The sequence below is a fragment of the Scatophagus argus genome, chromosome 21, assembly GCF_020382885.2.
Source record: "Scatophagus argus isolate fScaArg1 chromosome 21, fScaArg1.pri, whole genome shotgun sequence".
NCBI classification, from domain to species: Eukaryota; Metazoa; Chordata; class Actinopteri; family Scatophagidae; genus Scatophagus; species Scatophagus argus.
This window is the reverse complement of record NC_058513.1, coordinates 17,982,619-18,003,396: the sequence shown is the minus strand read 5'-3', so window position 1 is coordinate 18,003,396 and position 20,778 is coordinate 17,982,619. Positions and strand designations below refer to the sequence as shown.

General features: G+C 43.6%; 1 protein-coding gene across 4 annotated transcripts in view; it reads left to right on the top strand.

Moving 5' to 3' along the window:
* Positions 1 to 20,036, top strand: part of LOC124052768 (corticotropin-releasing factor receptor 1) — a 38,163-nt gene extending 18,127 nt beyond the window's left edge. The window contains exons 6-15 of one of the 4 annotated variants that reach the window (XR_006842054.1): positions 3,497 to 3,603; positions 6,136 to 6,256; positions 6,687 to 6,840; positions 8,303 to 8,363; positions 9,257 to 9,329; positions 11,600 to 11,685; positions 11,817 to 11,952; positions 12,224 to 12,265; positions 15,544 to 15,920; positions 19,682 to 20,036. Coding sequence is in view for 3 of the 4 variants with exons in the window: in XM_046377404.1 (XP_046233360.1) it covers positions 3,497 to 3,603; positions 6,136 to 6,256; positions 6,687 to 6,840; positions 8,303 to 8,363; positions 9,257 to 9,329; positions 11,600 to 11,685; positions 11,817 to 11,952; positions 12,224 to 12,265; positions 15,544 to 15,684 (921 nt within the window). In the remaining variant the exon portion in view is untranslated. Of the gene's footprint in view, positions 1 to 3,496; positions 3,604 to 5,124; positions 5,265 to 5,433; positions 5,653 to 6,135; positions 6,257 to 6,686; positions 6,841 to 8,302; positions 8,364 to 9,256; positions 9,330 to 11,599; positions 11,686 to 11,816; positions 11,953 to 12,223; positions 12,266 to 15,543; positions 18,707 to 19,681 lie in introns of those variants that run through there. The other 3 variants (XM_046377404.1, XM_046377405.1, XM_046377406.1) reach the window with 3 other exon arrangements.
* The last annotated feature ends 742 nt before the right edge of the window (positions 20,037 to 20,778 follow it).

The window sequence follows — 20,778 nt, the reverse complement described above, 5'->3', positions numbered from 1 at the left end:
ACGCGGCTTATTTTAATGAGGCCTGAGCGGGGGACAAAGAGTTCACGCCGAACGCGTTGACCCGAATCAGACGGCGGTGATGTTTGAAGTGCTGTGTGTAAAATTTAAGATGAGATTTGGTTTGTTTTGCCCGACCAGCAGCTGAAGCTCAATATTGAAAAGCTGAGTTTCCACAAACTCTGTAACTCTGTATGTTTTCAGTGTAATCCATATCCCCGTGATGCCTTTCGGTCATAACGATGGCTTTATGCTGTGTTGCTCTTGTTAAATTAAACATACCAAACAATTCTTTTCTCACAGACTTTCTAAACTTTAATCTCAGGCGAATTTATGACTTTAATCTCCAATAGTAATGATGTGTTGTAAATCATTTTATCAGCCTTGGAGACACACACACATACACACACACACATTGCTTGTGAGTGAATTGATTTTTTCTGTTCACAGTAAAAAAACATCTGAATCATCCCCTCATTGTTGAGCTGACTTTGTCTGAAAACATGTTGACCCGTTAATTAGGTCAGCAGATGCAGCAGATTTGTACTTCTTACTGACTGAGAGCCTTCGTTTAGTGTTTTCCCGGAGTCTGATGTCTGATCGATCCCTGCAGAAGATGGATATGGAGTGTCTGACCTTTTAAGAATGTGTGTTTGATTTTTTTTTTTTTTTTCCCTTTTGTAGCCGTGAAATAAATCACCAGGTGGCAGCGCTCTTGTGATTGACATTATAGGAGAAGGAGGGGGAGCTGAAGCGGCTTCTCTTTCAAAGTTCAGCCCGTATTGAATCAGATATTCAGAGGTCCCACTGGGAAGAGAAACTGTGTGGATCAAAGGCTTAATTGGAAAGTTTGTTTGAGGGGGGAAAAGTTCCTGTTTTCCTTTTGGGAGTTGCTCAAGGTTATTTCCCCAAATATACGCTAAGTGTCTTTGTTGTTTCTCGTAGAGGGAAAGCGAGTCGGGTTCGGTTTGGGCCCTTGTGGCCCACTCGTTCTGGGCGGCGGGTGGGTCTTATGTTATCCTTTTGTCGTCCTCCCCCTCCTCTCAGGCTCGCCTCATGGCTCTACTATCCGCCTTCAAACCTCCTGATTTACGTGTCAGCCACTCCCGCACGAGTCCGAGTCTGATTCACGTTTTTGTCAGCTGATGGAGTAATCATTCACTCTGAGATCACCAGTCATTCTAATCGTTCCTCATGTCAAACCACCCTTGAAGTGATCCCTTTATAGCACTTCGCTCTGCTGTAAAAGATGAGGGACAAAATCTTCAGTCCTTGTTTGGCGAAAAAATGTGTTTTACTGCAGCTGAGGGATGCGTCCTGTCCTGCATTTAGGTTGTGTTTGCTGGGACCAGCGGTACAGTACAAAAATACTGATGTGATTTGTGCATCAAACTTCAGCTTCAGCTGTCTTTAAGAAATATTCTGTTCAGGCTGTTTGTTTGATTTCATTCATCTGCATCACAGTCACTTTCACATGTATAACAAAACACAACATTTAGCCAAACAACAAAACAGACTGAGCTGGTAGTGGACGTGTTTGGCTTGTGTCTACTTGCATGAGCTCTCAGGGCCACCGTACTGCTGAGAACCCAAACAGGATGAGAACCAGAGGGGTTAATTCTAATCTGCCCCTGACTTCAAATTTTCTGATGGCAAAAGCTACGGCAAAGGGAGAGGGACAAACGATAATAAGACTGCTGAGAGTCAAAGGAGGATGCTCACCTGCCGACGGGAGCCAATGGCCAGCGAGGAAGAGCTGGAGGAGATGGAGGTGTTTTATTCCTTTTCTGAAATGCCAGCCATCAGAACCTCCTTCTGGCTGCATCACACTCACTGACCTCCCTGATCTTCCTCCAAAAACGTTTGTAGGTCAGTGAGAGAATGTGCTCAACAAGTCATCGTGCTGCGACCGGTTCAGATCCTGGACTCTGTTTTTTTCAGAGGGTATTTCATTAAAACACCCGTGGAAAACACCCAGACGGGATCAGGCCATGAGTCCAGTGTGGACTTGGAAAGAGTTAAAGATTTGAGCTGCTGCACCAAAATAAAATGAATGGGAAAGACGACTTGTTTCAAGGCGGGTGGCGCAGGGATTAAACGGGCCCACATTTAATCTCGGCGTAGACACCACTGGGTTACATAAATCTACTTACAGCACAGATTACTGCTGGTAGTGTGGGGGAAAGCCGATCACAGTGGATATGTGAGTCACAGACAGTGGGCTCAGATTCACAGAAGGATGTGTACAACCTTCAGCTGCCACAAAAGTACAAGTACTGCATATGTGAGTGTGTGCACGCTCAAAAGCTTCCTAGTGACCAGATTTCACAACCATAGGGGTGGCCCAGGCCCCCCAACATCTGGAAGGTGAGAAGTAGACGGTAGATTTAGTGCAGGCTGCAGACCACTGGATCAGAACCTCTCTATGAAGTGATTGATAGCTTTTCTTGGAGAAAAGTCAACAAGGAGATAAAATGTGATCACATGAACACGAAATGACCACAAAGAGGTGAAAAATGGCCACTAAAGCACAAAAAAATCACTACAAAGAGACACACAACAACTACAAAGCTGTGTCTCTTTCAGTCTGGGAGTCTCGCACGCTATAAAGACAAAAGTATCCAGACACACCTCTTCATGGGGCTGTTTCTCAGGGTTTGGGTCTGACTTCCAGTGAAGGGAAATCTTAATGCTTCAGCACACCAAGACATTTTGGACAATGCTATGCTTCCAACTTTGTGGCAACAGTTTGTTGAAGGCCCTTTTCTATTCCAGCATGACTGTGCCCCAGTGCACAAAGCAAAGCTCCATAAAGACATGGTTGGATGAGTTTGGTGTGGAAGAACTTGACTGGCCCACACAGAGCCCTGACCTCAACCCCATCCAACACCTTTGGGATGAACTGGAACGGAGATTGTGAGCCAGGCCTTTTGGTCCAACATCAGTGTGTGACCTCACAAATGCTCTACTGCATGAATGGGCACAAATTCCCACAGAAACACTCCAACATGTTGTGGAAAGCCTTCACAGAAGAGTGGAAGCTGTTAGAGCTGCAGAGCTGTCTGTGTGTTTACAATGAGACGTCATTAAAGTCCCTGTTGGTGTATCAGTCAAATGTCCCTATACTTTTGTCTATATAGTATGTAGGAGGGGTGGGGGTTTCGTACATGTCCGTGTCCAGGGGCCTGTAGCCTCCATGGCTGTAGGCCATATGTAGTCACAAATATTACAGTATTTGAAGTTATTTTGTTGGCATTCCTTTGTTTAACCGAATAAACTGTGATTCTAATTATTATTATTGTTTCTTTAAAACTGTGCCAAGCCTCCCACCCCCCTACCCCCCCGTGCAAAAGCACAGCAGGATTCAGCTTTACCCAAATGGAAAGTAGACAAAAGATGTTTTTCAGTCTTTCAAGTTGACTTTCTTATCCTAAAAAAAAACTGTCTGTGAACCAGAAATACCCCAAAGACTCATCCTGTGTTTCTTTCCTCCCTGCAGAAAAAAAGCAAGATGCACTACCAAATAGCTGTGATCATAAACTTCCTGGGTCACTGCATCTCCATGGTGGCCTTGCTCATAGCCTTCTTCCTCTTCTTGTGTCTGAGGTAAGTGCTGGTCTCCCTGCCACCAGTCCGCTGATAATCCTAAAGACATCCTTGATGTGACAGAAACGTCAGAATTCCTAAGATCCTTCGTTCAAAGCGCCTCTCGTTCTTATTCAAAAACCGTTTGGTCATGGGATGATACATTCCCTATCTCAATCCCGCAGATGTAAAGGGGTTTAGATGCAAAAACTAGGGCACATTTCCCCACAAATGGGAATAATATACCCATCTCAGAGAGCGGAGAAAACCAAAGCAGTCTTGCAGAGGCCTGCTGGGACCACCGGCGGAGGTGGAACGGGTTTCTCCAACAAACTGAAGTAAACCGAGAGAGAAAGGTCTTAGCACCCTCAACAGCCGGAGCTGCTATCGATCCCCGAGACACCCCCGGGGAGGAGGTGGGGAGGGGGTGAGAAAAGCGTGAAAGGGCATGGAGAGACACAATGAAAAGAGCTTTTACGGGACACGTATGTGTTTGTGGGCCAGAGCAGCTCAGGCAGCGTGGGAGGAGGGAGGACGAGTGTCAGCCAGCTGAACGACACGAGGGGAGTGAAGGAGTTTGGCATTTATTACTCACCTTCTTCAGCTCCTAATGAGCCTGAGAACCTTTTAAGGGAAGGTCGCCGCTGCTGTGATGCAGAGGAAGGCTGGCGCTGCGGTTCAGTGTTGTGGAACCGGACAGAGAGAACGTCAGCAGAGCAGAGGAACTCAAATGGCAGAATGGACGTTGGCGCCGTGCGTCTCTGCAGGCCAGGCATCGTGTTGAAACCTTACCTTTCAGTTTGCTGTTACTTGGCAGGTGTCGCGCCCACACCAGCAGCTCCAACGCCTCCACCGCCTGATTCAGCTCATGTGCATGTAACTGATATGACACGTATTGTAAAAATGTTGCTTCAACACGCAGGAAATGTACAAAACTAACACATCTGCGGCTTGCAGAAACGTGCAGCTCTTCTCATTCTGCAGGATGCAGAGAAGCCTTTTTACTTATTTGTTTAATTCACGGGAAGTTAATTTATCAAGCTGATCCACATTCACAGTGTTCTTTTGTGTTCTTGATATTCCAAATTGTAGTTGATTGAATAAAACTCAGATCAGTCATGTTTATAGTCTTCTGTCTTCCACCCTGGACTTTTAGTCTAAGAACCACATGTTGTCTGTCCGAACCCTGAAGTGATCCTAATAACACGCCTAAAGCTAAACTCTGCTTTTCTGTTTACCCTGGAAGCTTGAGATAACACGTGTCTGTGCAGTCAGGCTGTGACTCTGAGACAAATTTGATTAGATTTTTCAGGTGGCCATGATTTAGTGAGCTTCACCTTCACCAACACCTGCCACACCCGCGTTGTTAGATCAGGAAGAGAAGAAGAAAGTAATAAATTAGATTCATCCTCTTATGGAAATGTAAACAAGGCGTCTGCGAACGGATCTCCACACACACACACACACACACACCTCTGACCTGTGACATCGTTGCCCACACAGTCTAACAGGCAGGAAGTGAGGTCACAGAGTAATGAACACGACTGTTTGAAATGAACCTCCTCCTGCTTTGTGACACGAGTGGAGGCTCCAATAACACTGAGACACAGCAGGGAGGGTCAGCTGCTGGTTTGTGGGACGACACTCTTCATAACTCCACCCTGTGGGCTGCTCTTTCCTGTGTAGGTGTAAAATTATTCCAAAATGTGTTGCTGCAGATAGGCGCCTTGCTTTAACTCTTTTGAGTAAATATGACCTGGATGACTGAGATGTGTTGTGTCCACAGATGTGTTGCTGCAGCATTTCTGTTATTGTGTTAATGAGGCTGCATTTTCTTCAGGAGCTCCAGGGCAAACAAAAAAATGTGAAAACAAACCAATGGAAAATTCTTGCTCATGGACGTCTGCTCAGTCAGCGCAAAGCCAACGCAAAGTGACACCTATTAAGAATTGATGGATGCTAAAATATAAATCGTGTCATTGACGAGCGGCAGAGGAGGAAGTGGCCTTTGCCGGCTGATAATGCCATCAGCTGGTGACAACAAACGAGGCCGTCACTACGGCGACCGAGGTTGGTTTGTCCTGTCCGCTCGCTCGCTCGTGTGCTTCTATTTTCGACCGCTCGCTCTGAGGCGGTTAAGCAGATTTTAATTGTATCCTAAGGTCGATTTATTTACAGCATTAAAAAAACATCAGACTTGCAGGACATGACACAAACAAGAGTGCAAACAGCGGGAGTGAGACGTTACTTCATGTTATAGTAGGGGTGAGGGGGGATGTTCGTGAGGCCACATGCCCTCATTATTCATATTCATTGTGTGGCTTTTCCATTTTTTATATGTTTTTAACCGTTACTTTAAGGCTGATCTCATGGCCGAGGAGAAGCTGAGTACTGTGAGTTGATGTGTGTGTTTAAAATTCACGAGAACGTTCAGCAGGAAGAGGGAAGCTCTTCACATGTCGCCCACCAGTCTGCTCACGTGGTTGTTTGGTCATCATGTTATGTTCTCAGCGTGAAACCACATGAGTTTATTCCCCTGTGCTCGTCTCACAGGAGCATCCGCTGCCTGAGAAACATCATCCACTGGAACCTCATCACCGCCTTCATCCTGAGGAACGCCACCTGGTTCATCGTCCAGCTGACCATGAGTCCCCAGGTGCATGAAAGCAACGTGGTACGTGTCATCGCATCTGCTGATCTTTGATAAATGTTTTTTTGGCAAGAAATCACATGAAAACACCGAAAACAACAATGACCGAACAACCGAACCGCAAATGTGTATTAATCCACAGCTGGAAATAGTCCCCACAAATGCATCATTGGGGAAATTAATGAGCCTTTTTAAGGGGAGGAAAGCACTGACACATTGCTGGTTTTGGTCTACTTAATGGAATAACTCCAGCCTTTAAATAGTTTTTTGTGATCAAACCTGCCCGTCTTAACTCATTCATAAAAGAAATTGTTAATCAACTGTCCCTCTTTCCATAGAATGTCTTTATGTGAGCGGTAGTTAGTTTCTCTCCGTTAAAATGTTTGCAAAGGACGGCGAGGAACAGTTTTCTGTTGAAACTGAAAAGCATTGAGGAGGAAAATTCATTTTGTAGGTTTGGTGTCGCCTCGTCACCGCCTCCTTCAACTATTTCCACTCCACAAACTTCTTCTGGATGTTTGGCGAGGGCTGCTACCTGCACACGGCCATCGTCCTCACCTACTCCACCGACAAGCTGCGCAAGTGGATGTTCATCTGCATCGGCTGGTGTGAGTACAAAGACTGAGCTTCAACATCTCGGCAGCTCAAAACTGTCTTACTGAGAGTTACAGGAGAAGATCGATACCACTTTCATGCCTGTGTGTTAAGTAGCAAGAGTCAGGAAGTAATTAACTTAGCTTAGCATAAAGGCTGTTAGCTAAGCAAACCTCATGGCTTAAGCTTGTCCATCACAGCTATTCCAACTCAACTTAAAATCGACAAAAAAAAGGTCAGCTACAAACTGGAGCAGCTGACTTTCTGATTTCATGCTTGTATAAACCTGGAGCGGTTAGCTTAGCTTTGTATAGAAACAAGAAGTGGAGTGAGACAGGTAAGGTTGTGCCCAAAGGTAAAAAAAGACATCTACCAACACCTCGATACCTTGTTTGTTTAGTCTGTGCACAAACAGAAAAGTGAAATGTTGTTTTACGAGCCAGGCTAACTGTTTCCCCCTGCTTCCAGTCTTTATGCTAAGCTAAGCTAGCTGTCTTCTGGCTCGAGCTGGATAATTGTCACACAGACACGAGAACAGTATCTTTTGTTTTTATTATTATTATTATTAAACTCTCAGCAAGAAAGCATGTAATTGTGTTTGTGAAATTGCTGGTCCAGTCAGTTTCATGTCAGTAGAACAAACTGAAGGTCAATTCAGCCAACAATGGCAGCAGTTGACCTGATGGCGATAGCAGGACTTTGTGTGGCAGCTGGGAAATGCATTGGTGTGGAGTTCACTAACACCCCGTTTCACACTGTCAAACTAAACTATGTGCTGCTGAGATTAGGTGTATTGTGCCAGCTGGATTACATTTCCCCCCAGGGCAGCGTGAAGCCTCCGTGTGAAGAGGAGATGGCAGCACATTTCACAACGGCTGTGAAAAAATAAATAAGATCACATTTTATTTGCCTCGCTTAGCTTTGACTCGGGCTTGAGGAGCAGAAATATTATTAAGCCAGTATGGACAAGACATGAAGAGACAAATTGCTTTTTTTTTTTTCAAGTAATCCTTGTGAGAGCACATTTTCCTGAGCTCTGACATTACACTGGCAACAGTATATTGCTAATGAAGTGAACATTTTCCAGAAATGTGAGACTTAAGTGTGTGACGTGGCAGCTGGCAGGGTCTTCACGGCCAGACATAAGCAAAGGCAGTTTGTCTGCCTTATTGTCCTCCTATAAGTCAGTAAACCAGACGATCACTCTGCATTATCGTCAGCCGGAGTCCAGCTTTTCGTTCTTTCACAAAGAAACATTCACATGGTGACAAGTCCTGGCTTGCTTCTGTGGCTCATAACACACCGGCAACAACTGCTTTTGACAGAGCTTGGCAGGCACCGGTGCTGCACCGAAGAAACGAAAAGACAAGGATTTCATATTGCAGTGTGAAGTCCCTGGAGTGATATTCTATGATGTGAACAGCAGAGGAGAATGAAAGAAGAATCACTTTGTCTTCTTCTTTTTCTCCCTCTCAGGTATACCATTCCCCATCATTGTGGCCTGGGCCATTGGGAAGCTGTACTACGACAACGAGAAGTAAGGCCTTTTGTGGTGACTCCCGATGTCAGATTCTTCTCAGACGTTCAAAGAACATTTGCTCCTTGCCCTTTAACAAGATGACGAGGGAAAAGTCGTTGCATTAAGGAGATGAATGCCTATTAATAACCTGCTTTAATCACATCTGAGCCGTACAATATTCTTAATTACACATTACCCCTGCAGCCAGAGTCACTTCGTGCTTGATTGACATGAATGTTAAAGGTTTCAGCTCTTATTAGGCAGGTGAAAGTGGAGTCAGCGTTTGGACTGAAAATATCTCCCTTTTATCGAGTAATTTTTGCAGTTTGAAGATGAGAGCATGATGATAGCAGAGTTGATCAGCTAACAGGTGATGTCCATGTGCCACAGAGCTCCACTGCTGACTCTCGGCTAACAACTTTACAGCATTTTAATGATTGTAAACAAAATACTAAAACTGAGCCATCATTAAATCAGTGGGTCTTCATCGGGCTGCGAGCCACAGACAGGGTAGAGCAGTGAGACAGCACAGAGACATGGCCTTTGGTCTTTACAGTGAGGTATTTCAACTTTCATACTCCAGGTACCAAGCATAGTATGCAGTGACCCGCCCTGTTGTTCTTCTCTGAAGACAGAGATGCTAATTTCTAAGAAATCACTGAAACATTTTTCTCATTTGAATACCTGAATTGCACTGGCAGATTTCATTTATTCCAAGCAAAAAAAGGTTTTCACAGCTCAATTCTGAATAAAACGCTGTATAATTTATATTTTGGGTAAATTACTGACATGTGAGAGCAAATTGATTCCAACCTAAATTAAAGAGGAATTTTTAATGAAGCTCGATGACTGATATTATAAATACACCTGCCTGTTGCAACTAACCACAACTGCTTCTGTTGACATTTCAGGTGCTGGTTTGGCAAGCGAGCTGGCATGTACACAGACTACATCTACCAAGGCCCCATGATTCTTGTGTTGGTGGTAAGAGTCTTTTGTAATTTGTCCTTCAGGAGCTGCATTCTGTACAAAGCCTGTTTCACATAACTTCCTGGCACAGTTAGTCTTCATTATGTCTTTAAAGTGGCTGGCAGGTGTGAAACGCTGGAAACCTCAACCCATTAACCGTGTTGACTGTGATAAATGTGACGTCTTAAAACTTTACCCACTGAGCATGACTTTTAAATCTCCCGCAAGCCGTAAGAAATATGAGAAAGATTTGGATTCTGTGCTGGAAAACAGGAGTGAATTCCAAGAATATGTTCAGTCTTGTTTGTACCAAATAGGAATTATCTCTAATGCTGGGTCATTTCCATCCTCTCGGGGGAGGCTATTATTTCATCAGGTGTTGACTAAAACGCTGTGTTCTCACTTTAACCAAAATGTCCTCTCATCTGCTTCCAGCTCCACATTCAGCTGCTGAACTTTAAAAATCACAAATACATTTCCTCTTATCTGTAGTATCTGCTGTTTATCAGTCCAGCTGCAGAGTTTTGGAGCTATCAGGTGTACAGACGTCTGCCCTCTGCCTTAACTGCATATTTGCTTCTGCATGCCAATACAGAAATAAAATAGTTCCTGCATGAGAGTGCACAGCTAAGAGGAAAACTATGTGATTTAGATTTTAGAGATGAACTGTCCCTTTAAATTACAGCTAAGAGGAAAGATAATATGACACCTAAAACTGAGTAGATCCTTCAGCATTCACAACATAGCTGAGCTATCGTGACTCTTCCTCAGGCTGCTAACAGTCGAGGTGATGTGAGGCACTCAGCCCTTCAGCAGGGCTCATGTGGACGCTCCTGCAGTCTCTGGAGATCGTCTGGGGACTCAAGTACAAGCTTTAGTCATCTCTCGTCTGGACTACAGTAACTCCCTCCTGACTGGGCTTCCAAAATACTGTCCTCAGTCCTTATCCACATGCATGCCCTCACACTTGGCCGTTTTTCCGCTCAGTTTGGACGATTTGTGATTCTCCAGAGGTGGAGTGACCTTCCCATCCCTGTTAGAAACAGCACATTCCCTTACTTTCTCTCTTTCGTTGAAAAAGTCATCTCTCCGAGAGGCGCTTCATGTTTCCGTCTCTCCTGCCTTAGTCTCCCCTGAAGCAGACATCTGCCTCCTTTAATATCTCTCTGCTTCTGTTGCACAAAAAATCTCCAGTCTTGCTTTCAATAGCAACTCCTGTCAGGCTTTTATCTCTTTGCTTAGCACTTGATCCTGCGGGATCATCGCCAGGCCACCGGAATACCTCCGGTCAGGGTGCTGTCTTTGTGAACTTTCCATGCCTCACCAATGTTTGGCTTTTAATGTCAGCCATAAACTGATGTACTGCTATAACGAATAAATACAGAATGTTATTAAAATGTTAAGCACTAATACACGGGGTCAGTGAGGACCAGCAGAATGGATGGTTCTTGAAAGACTGCCATGCATCTGTTCAGGCCAAGGTCAGGTCAGCTGGCCCTGGAAAATATTCCTAATGCTATTTTTGCTCCTATGTGACATCATTCACACCTTTTGCAAGAGCTATTGATTTTGTGGGACCGTAATCTCAAGGAGCACTTCAGATAATCAGGCAGCAGAACGAGACTGAGCAAAAACCAAATAATCCTGCTACCTACCACATGTACCTGCGAAGCCTGTTAGCTCAGTCTGTTGTGCCATAGAGCTCCTGTGATGTCCAGACACAGGAGGACATGTTGATTTATTTTGAGTGTTGCTGCCATAAAGAGTGGAGGAAGAAATAATCAGGCGTTATATGCTGGTTAAGAAAAGCTAAATTTGGGCACGTGGTTCAAGCCTTTTTTCTAAATGCTGCAACGTTCATCTAAGCTTTCGGCTGAGTCGCTTCAGTCTGTGCGCGAGTAACACGACTTCCAAACTGTGTGCAGCAGCGACACCAGAGTCCGGATTTGCCTGCATACGAGATGCCAGCTGTTCGCAGTATGTGCCGTGGAAAACAGCTGCACCACAACAGCACACATAGAACACGTCCGGTGACTTAAAGAGTGGCCACGTCCAAGCAGAAAACAGAGGCTGGTGTTTGTGTCCCGTTTGAAACCAAAAATCACGTGCTGACGTGATGTATCTTATGCCAACGACCTCATCTTTTCCTAAAGCTAGAGACAAGTCAGAGGGAGGGACTCACATATTACCTGCACACACGACTAAACTTTACTGCATGAACTGCACACTGTCTGAATGATATAATGTATAGATTCTCACCTTGCTGTCTTTGATTTTCACCTCAGATCAATTTCATTTTCCTCTTCAACATCGTGAGAATCCTGATGACCAAACTGCGAGCGTCTACCACTTCAGAGACAATCCAGTACAGGTACGTTTCATGTTTTCTGCCGTACCTGCCAGAGAGAAACTGAAGAGACAAAACTTTGCAGATGCACCGGTGCCTGTAGACAGCCGTGTTTCTGTCATGGTTGTCTGATCACTGGTGTCCCTCACATGCAGGAAAGCTGTGAAGGCCACGCTGGTCCTTCTCCCTCTCCTGGGAATCACCTACATGCTGTTCTTTGTCAACCCGGGGGAAGACGAGATCTCTCAAATCGTCTTCATATATTTCAACTCATTCCTGGAGTCCTTCCAGGTGCAGTATGATGTAGCACGCACACAGAAGGCTTTCAGAGACAAACAGAGCATAATGCCATATTCACGTGGGTGTATTTTTTTTTGTACAAAGATGCAGTGATTGTAATGAGTGTACAACCACATTACTGCATTGCTGTGCGTCTCTGGAGATGATTGAATGTAACGTGTGTGATAAGCTGCTGTGTGTGAGCGATTAAAAACAGGATCAGGGAGTTCATGTTTTGATGATGTTTTGTTCCTCTCTTTATCTCCCTCCTCCTCTCACACAGGGCTTCTTTGTGTCAGTATTTTACTGCTTCCTAAACAGTGAGGTAAGCAGATTCACATCCTCTTATTGATCCAACATTTCACGTCCACCGTCCCCCACCGTCCCCCACCGTCCCTCTTCAGACAATTATTTATAAAAGCTCACTTCAGGCGCTTTCACTCTCCCTTTTGGTGGCTGTTGCTGTGTGTTATTGCAGAGAAATGAGTGATAAAGCTTGAAGCACTTATATTTAGGGCACAATTAAGACTTGTCATGTACTGACATAAGTGACATCACTTTCTACGCTTTATGACAGTGTCAGCCCTAATTTGGCTCTGTGGAGAAATCAGGGGTGAAACCCTCTCAAAATAGCACAGAAATATTAATATGCATGCAGCAGAAATGACACTTTATGTTTAATGTATGATGTTAGATTAATAATGCAGTAGTTTTAAATGGTCATCAGTATTACTTTGTGTAGTAGCAGTTTTTTATTAGGTTTATCATGACATTTTTGTCATGTCTGTCTTGGGGGATGGACAGGCGTGAAAACTTGAATGAATTTAAGCTTTATTGTCATTGTACATCAGTACAATGAAATTAGATGTGCCTCATTTGAACAGTGCAAACATAAAAGCTAAAAGACTTCCATTCACACGGCCACCAAGATCCGCAATCATACACCCACAAGGGCAATAAATAATATGTGAGAACATGAAAACTTTTGTGCCACTTACATGCTTACAGACAGACATGAACATGTGTTACATAAAGTGTTGCTCCTTTCCTGCACAAAGTAGGCTCCATGACAACAACAGATAGATCAATCCTCCTTTGTGCTTCTTTTCTTCATCCAAATCCTCCCCTCCCCTCCCCCTGCACGTCTCTCCAGATGTATGCTAGCAGCTAACAAGCTTCTTCATGCAAACATGTATTTTAGTTTAGTTTGATTTTTCACGCTATACAAGCATCACAAAACAGTGAGCAGAAGTGAAACAGAAGAGGTCACCGAGCTCCAGGATCTCCTCTTAAATCAAGAATAAACAAAACGAAGAGGGTACAGCCATGCTGGCAGCTTCGTGAGGCTCAGCGGTGCTTTGAGTGGTGCTAAAAGCGAACACGTTCACAATCAGAAATGGAAACGTAGATACCACGTTCGGTCTGATGCGCAGCCGCACGGCCGTCATGTCGTCACGTTGTGATTGATGTATTCCTGACTTCTGATTGGTGCACAGAAATATGTGACATTTGAGAACAAAGACAACAAAAAACAACTAAACAAAACTGGAAAAACTTGGGTCGGAAAGTTTGTGCCCGTGTGTGACCTCATCAGTCACAGGAGGAAGCTGACAGAAAACATTTCACAGCAACCTGTGAAATATTGCCTGATGTCACTGAATAGGCCCTAATAGTGCCAAATGAGCCCGGAAGTAGACATAAAGATAATCATATTATCGCTCTGCCTCTGTCCCCTGTTTGATCCTTCGGTTTTTAATCAAGTCAGACCTAACATCTTAGCACGGAAAAATCATTACCTAACACGATATTCCTCGAGTACCATGTGGCTGTCATATCAGCTGACTGCTACCCTTTGGTAATCGTCCCACAGTGTGTTAGCTGGCTGGGTGATGAATGAATATCTCATCAGGAACCGTGTTGTAGCTCCAACAAGGGGCTTAACCAGCATGTGATGCTGTGGTGATGGGAGGATATTGATTTAGTGTTTTGTTACAGGCTGAGAGAAGCAGAAAAGCAGGAGGAAGAAATGAGGCAGATGAACAAAGGATAGCAGGGGTCACATTCAGGAGAAAAGGAAAACATTTTGTACTTAAACATGTGTAGAGGATAAAATGATCTGATGGCCAGAGGACATAAGCTTGAGCTCTCTTCCTAACAACAGCTCAGTTCATTGAAAAGCATGTTTATTGCTTTGTCTGGTTCGTCTGACGCACACACACCTTGTTGGCTGCTTGTCATGAAGAGGTTCTTGAGTCCATGAAAGTTTTTCATAAATGACTTTAACTCTCTGCTTTCACTTAAATACCTTTGAATACAATAAAACAGCCTTGAGGGCAGCCGTGAGAAAAGTGAAGAATTAATCCTGCATTTTCTCTAATGGCCAGCAGGGGTTGACTCCACCGGTTTCAAAAAGAAGTCTGAATGTATGTAAGCTTATGAGAAAATGAGCCTGCTTGTCAGTTGATTTATGACCTTAGTAAAGAGTTTCCTAATGAGTTTATGGCATCAGTCGCTAGTTTCAAGTCAGATGTTCATTTTGTAAATTGAGCTCCCATTTGGAGTCAAATAGACCATAAAGCGGGGGATGCTTTAGGGCGGGGCTACCACGGCGCGTCCTTGAGTTCTCAGTCAGATCCAATCAGGATGTCCTCCGCCCTCTTGTCCAAAGATGTTCTCTTCTGGCTCCAAAAAACCAAAGTTGTCTGCAGCCATAATGTCAAACTTGAGACTTTAAAATGATCCACAAACCCACAGTCATCACGTGGGTTCTCACTTCACTGTATTACGTCGTATTGGTTCTACATCAGCCTAATCCTCAACCATATGGGACAAATCAGTTTAATCATATCAAATGTAAAGTTTAGCTTTACATCAAATCAATTATTCATCTATTTATTTATTTATTGCATGAAATTATGCAATCAATTCTGAATTATGTATCATGAACATAGAGCTTTTATGCAGCAGCACTTAAACTACGCAGACATGACGTTGATTAGTATGAACTGAGTTGTAACATGTTACAGTGTGTTAAAATTAGCATTTGGGTTTTTATGTTTTTAGGCTGAAGCTCTTCCTGTGAAACTGCATTGTGATCACTTGGGGGGGATGTATGGAAGTGGGACACATGGGATTATTGATTGGGTGGGAGTGAGGATGAAACATATTTAATCATCATTAAAATGATTTATAGCAGTTTCTTAGTATAGATTCTGTTTACACAGTCTATTAAATACATGAACTCAAGCTGTATATTCATTTTAACCATTCAGATTGGTCGCTCGTCACTAGAAACAGCCTATCAACATTGAATAATGTGAAGTAACTGAACTTATTAGGTTAAATAAATGGAAATACGAATGGAAACGGTTAAGTACATCCCATCACTGGCGATTTTAAACTTTGACACCGAGAATGGATATTTGTTACAAACTGATCAAAACTGATCAAGCTGAACTTACTAATAATCAGCGCTGAAAAATCGTGTTGGTTGATTCTGATTTTTACTGAATATCAACAGCAAAAAAGATGCATCCAAACACTACGAGGTAAACACATCAGTCTCTCAGATCAATCAGCTGACCGAGTCTCTGTTGTTGTCAGGTGCGCTCAGCCGTGAGGAAGCGGTTCCATCGCTGGCAGGAGCAGCACTCCATCCGAGCCAGGATGACCCAGGCTATGTCCATCCCCACTTCACCTTCACGGGTCAGCTTTCACAGCATCAAGCAGTCCACATCGCTATGAGAGACGAGACCGGCTTTGTCCCGGAGACGTGCTCTGGGAGAAACCCCCGGCTGTCATTGTCATCATTTTCTGCCACATCACCGGAGTACTCTAAAACACTTTGTGAGCTGGGGCGAGGCCAGAGAGAGAGAGAGAGAGACTGCACCAGTCTCCCAAACCTCAGAGGGGGGGACAATATTCAGACCCTCAGGATGAGAGCAGGGATAAAGGACACTGCAGAGTTTGTAAAGTGAGAGGTTAGTGGATCAAAAGATGCATGTGACCAAGCTGAGGCTGGATCTGTGTGAATGTACAGCACTCCATGTTCTTTAGTGTTTGCCTGCCATAGAGGTTCTCTGTTCTATTCCTGCTTTTGTTTATTTTGCTTCGTTGCATCAGTGAGAACTTGGAGCTTGTGCCGCTGGACTGCACAGAACTGGATTCCAACTCAGCGGACGCTGGACTCAAATCCTACAGTGACTAATTTGTTGTCAGATTTAAGGGTGGTTTTTTGTTGTTGTTTTGCCGTCACAAACAACGGTCTGTTCGTAGTGTTTGTTAATTTTGTGTTGTGCTCTCTTCTCCCGTTCTCGGTCAGCTTGGTGCAGTCGTGTTTTCAGAAAGTTTAACACATTCCATACTTTCTACCTGAAGAGTTTTGTTTCAGAGTAACGTGTCTGCCACAAATACCTGACCTGCATGTGGATTAGTAGTGAGGTTTGCTTTCTTTCTGAAGATTAGTTGGGATGACTGATTCCCCGTCATGTGTTAACAGTTGAGCTACAGGTAGGAGGCGATTAGCCTAGCTTAGCATAAAGAACGGATGCAGAGGAAACAGTTAGCCTGCCTCTCTTCTGATGAAAATGAAATATGTCTATGAAGTAGTTACAGTACGTAACTCTCCCGCTGTCTTAATGCTAAGTTAGGCTAATCTTGCTAACCCTCAGAAAGTCAGTGAATTAGCATGCTTTCCCCACAGGTGTTCCTGTTAGAAATGTCCTCATGCATTGCCCTCAATTTTATGAAAAAAAAAAGGTCCAAATTAGATGTGTAATTTGACAAAATAATCTTAAACCTGCATTATTCATCCCATAAAGCTGTTGTGACGAATGTGTTAGCAAACAGATCAGCACAGATCAACACAAACGTTCAAAGTTGTCTTTTCTGTCCACCAGATGAATGTAAAGGTCAATATTTGCTCTCCTCTCACTTTTTAACCTCCGGGGTATATTTGTCTCTTTAGCTGCTAACTGTACTCACCAGCTAATTGCTAACTTTATCTGTCTACATTTTGGTGCTGAGCAGATGGTCTACTGTTTTCAAACCAAGCTTTTTCACCGAAAACAAAACCAAAAGTGTGAGCTTAAAGACACTAAAATGCTCTGAAGGCATTGGAGGAACTGTGTAGGTTAGTTTGATATGAGGGGTCACCTCGAGTTCTTGGTGTCCTCATCCCATCTTACGCTTTACATTTGACCTGCTGCAGCTTTCAGTCAAGATCCACTTACCAGCCTTCTGTGTTGACCACAAAATGCTGCTAAGTGGATCTTGACTTGAGATTATTTTGTCAGATGTCTGTTGAAAGGTCCGTAGTGCTTTGAAACAAAACTCTTCAGCTGAACAAAGAGACTTACTATTGTTGCCTCTCTACCAGCAAGCCGGATAAGGAGAATCGCTAGCTGAGCAGAATGCAGTATTGTACCAGTTCTTGTACCCACCAAGTGACTTTCTGTGGTGAAGCATGACATCTAAGTGGGCCACACAGTAACATTGATTACTGGTTCTTTGTAAATATATATATATATGTATATATATATATAAATGCGGGAGCAGGACATTAAAAGATCCGGTGGAGTCGTCACAAATATAAACCAAAAAACACAAACCACACACTGTGAATCTTTTGGGCACATCATCCACGTGATCAGTAATTCACAGTCCACATTCCTACGATACCAGTATGCCTAACACCTGCGCGTTTTTATGAACTGCTTTTTGAGTAAAAGTGTATACGAACCTCATCTTTTGGTCGCCCTGAAATCCTGATTTGTTGTTTTGTTTTGTTTTTTAATCCTTTCCTGTGAAGTGTGAGCTCTGGTTGTGAGCCAACAGAATTTCACGTGCCACTGTGACGTGAGTTGTTCTCACGTTAAACGTCTGTTGTAACGACACAGTCTGTGCAGCTGCTTCCTGAGCGCCTGGAGGGTTTTTGGGGGGTGAAAGAGCGCCTCACTCAGACGTATTGCTGTGTGATGTGACCTAAAACTCACATCTCGACACACGTCGGCGATGCTCAAGGTCGCAGTACGACACGTTTTCCAGGCCTCTTTGCTCAGGTTGAAACAGCAGTCATTATTGTCTTATGTCTTCTAAAGGTTAGAGCCTCTTGCATCGTGGCTCTTGTCTGTTGACTCTCTCCACACGGTTTAATGTGATTTTTGCATAGGCAGTAAAAATGTTGGTGGTGTTTGAGTCTGTTGTGGGTACCGGCCTGTGGCATAGTTTGCAAATTACCTTCATTTGGTCCAACTTTTGACACCCAAAACACATGTCCACCTGACAGAAGTTTGTCCCTCAGTGCTGAACGAGTGCTGGGCCGAAACGAGTGTCCGCTACAGACAAAGTACCTTTTATTGGTCTGACTGAAGTTTATTCAGATTCAGGCTTATAAAAAAGCTCATCCTGTTCCTCTCGTGATCTGAAGCTCAATTCTGAGGCTGTTCTGTACATAGTTTTCAAATAAACAATAAATATAGCTACTTCTGATCAACCCATATCAGTTGCAGGCTCGAGTTAAATCCGAGTGCAGATGCAGATCACCTGGCTGGACAGATAAGGATACAGATGTTGATGCACTCGCTTATCCTGAGCTGCTCCTCTTTTAGGTTCGAGCTCCTCATCATGTCTCATCTTCTCTGAGTCCTTCTGTTCAGGTTTACGTGCTTCTGTGGCACGTTCACTCTCCTGCATGTTTGTTTGTGTTGCATTCGTGCAAATTTGTCATGTTACGCAGCCCTACGCTCAAATTAAAGTCTGGTCATTATGCACTTGTCCAGCAGCTTTTTATCCGAGAAGAAAAGTTCAGAACGCAGCAACCTTAGAAGCTAAACTTCAGCAGGAATGAAGAGCAGATGTTGGTAAAGAGAAACAGTGAGTGACGTCTTCATAGGTCTGTGGTACATATGGTGGTCAATCAAAATAACAGTGTAATTCACAATAATATTTATTACTATTTATTTTCCATGTTGTTTTTTTTTCATACATCGTCATTTGGAAAGACGTGAAGAGATAATAAAACTGTGTGTTGCATTTGACTGAATGAAAAATTTAACAAGTGGCTGAGATGTCAAGTGGAGTTTATTTATAGAGAACGGGCTTTCCATACAAAAACACACACATATACACATTCACCCACTGTTATGGGACGCCGGCTTTAAAGGCTGCGCTCAGGATCGCAACGCCATTTGTCTCCACGGTCCCCCGAGACAAAAGCAAACAAGAAATACATTTTGAGCATCGTGTGATTCCTTTTAAGCTTTGTGTGTGCGTCTCAGAGGGGAGCACAGCTGAACATCAGCTTTTAAATAAGATCCTTCTGCCCAAGTGAACATTCGCCATTTTTTTCCCCGTGACCATCAACGAGAGAGAGGAGCTGTTCCTGCTTTTAATCTCTGATGTCATGCCAACGCACAGCTCCGAAACAGAAAGAAACTGAGAGCAAAAATCGACTGTGACACTGTTCATGATGATTTTCATATTCTCACAGTATGCGTTGTGATTTAGAGCTCTGTACGCTAACAAAACGCTGTAATTGGACGTGAAGTTCCGTGTAAACACTTAAAGAGAACAACAAGGTTAGTCATTGCCTCCAGGGCAGCTTTAGGCCAGGGTTTCTAGCTTTGGATCCAAACAGTCAGGATGATTTCATTCTAATTCTCATTAGTTTAACAGTCAGAGTGTCTCTGATGATTGCATAACTTTTATATGATTTGTAGTAAAGAGGTTGCATCCCTTTCAGAGCCCAGATGACAAGTTGTTTCCACCTTCATGGCAACGCAGTTCAACTACGGAGTTGGAGGAAAATCAATACGTGTCCACAACTGATTCAGCCTCTTAAACCTCACTGAACTGATGGTGCAAACCAGCCGCCGGAAGAAATATTGGCACCATACGTTTCTGCAAACCAGGAATCTGCTGACATTTCTGCTCTACATTTCAGTTTTTAATTTTATTTCATGACTTGAATTTCCCTCGGGATCAATAAATTGTCTATCTATCCATCCATCCATCTGTCTATCTTGACAACGCTGTGCTTAAGGTCTTATGAATTCCATTTGTAACTTACACACCCATAAATCCCATAAATGGTAAATAAACCTGCCTTGTGGTTTCCTCTTATGTGATACCAGCACAGGAGCAGCCACTGGCCAAATAGAAAATCAAACTTTTTAGAGCACAACATCACAGTGATGTTGGAGGAGACTGAAGCCAGGCAACACGTGTTATTCAGGGGGTTAACAAGCAGACAAACATGCAGTTCAGGAGTCTGTTGCCACTGCAGAGAGATTCAACTGAGGCTGATTTTTTAATTAAAAATAGATGAGGATGGAGGACGGTCTGAGAAGGTTAAATGATGGAAGGCCATCCTGTAGATCTGGAGGTTTGCCTCTTGGGGAAGCTGTCATGCCAACAGGTTCTCAGTTGTACATTTATATGCATGAGAGTCCAGCTCATGACATGGTTACTAAAGTGACCAGCTCACATGTAAACAATATAACTGAGACTAACTACAACAAGCCGGATGAGCTCATATTTCTAAAGAATTAGTTTGGCTTTAATATTAAACGGGTTTTGTTGTGTTGCAGACGTGTTATTTTGCCAACCAATAAGCCACATTTTTGGCAGTGGTCTGGTTGGCAGGAGCTGCAGTCAGACATTATCATAATTGGTGCATTTGTGAAAATGGGAAGTTGATGTAAACAACTCAATCCGATTAAAAACACAACCTCCTCTGCCCCACAGACTCGTCGGTAGGTCCATCACTACACAACTCCTGTCGGGGAGACACAGAACGACTTCGTTAAATTCTGTGTTTCCCGAAGCAAAATGCAAATA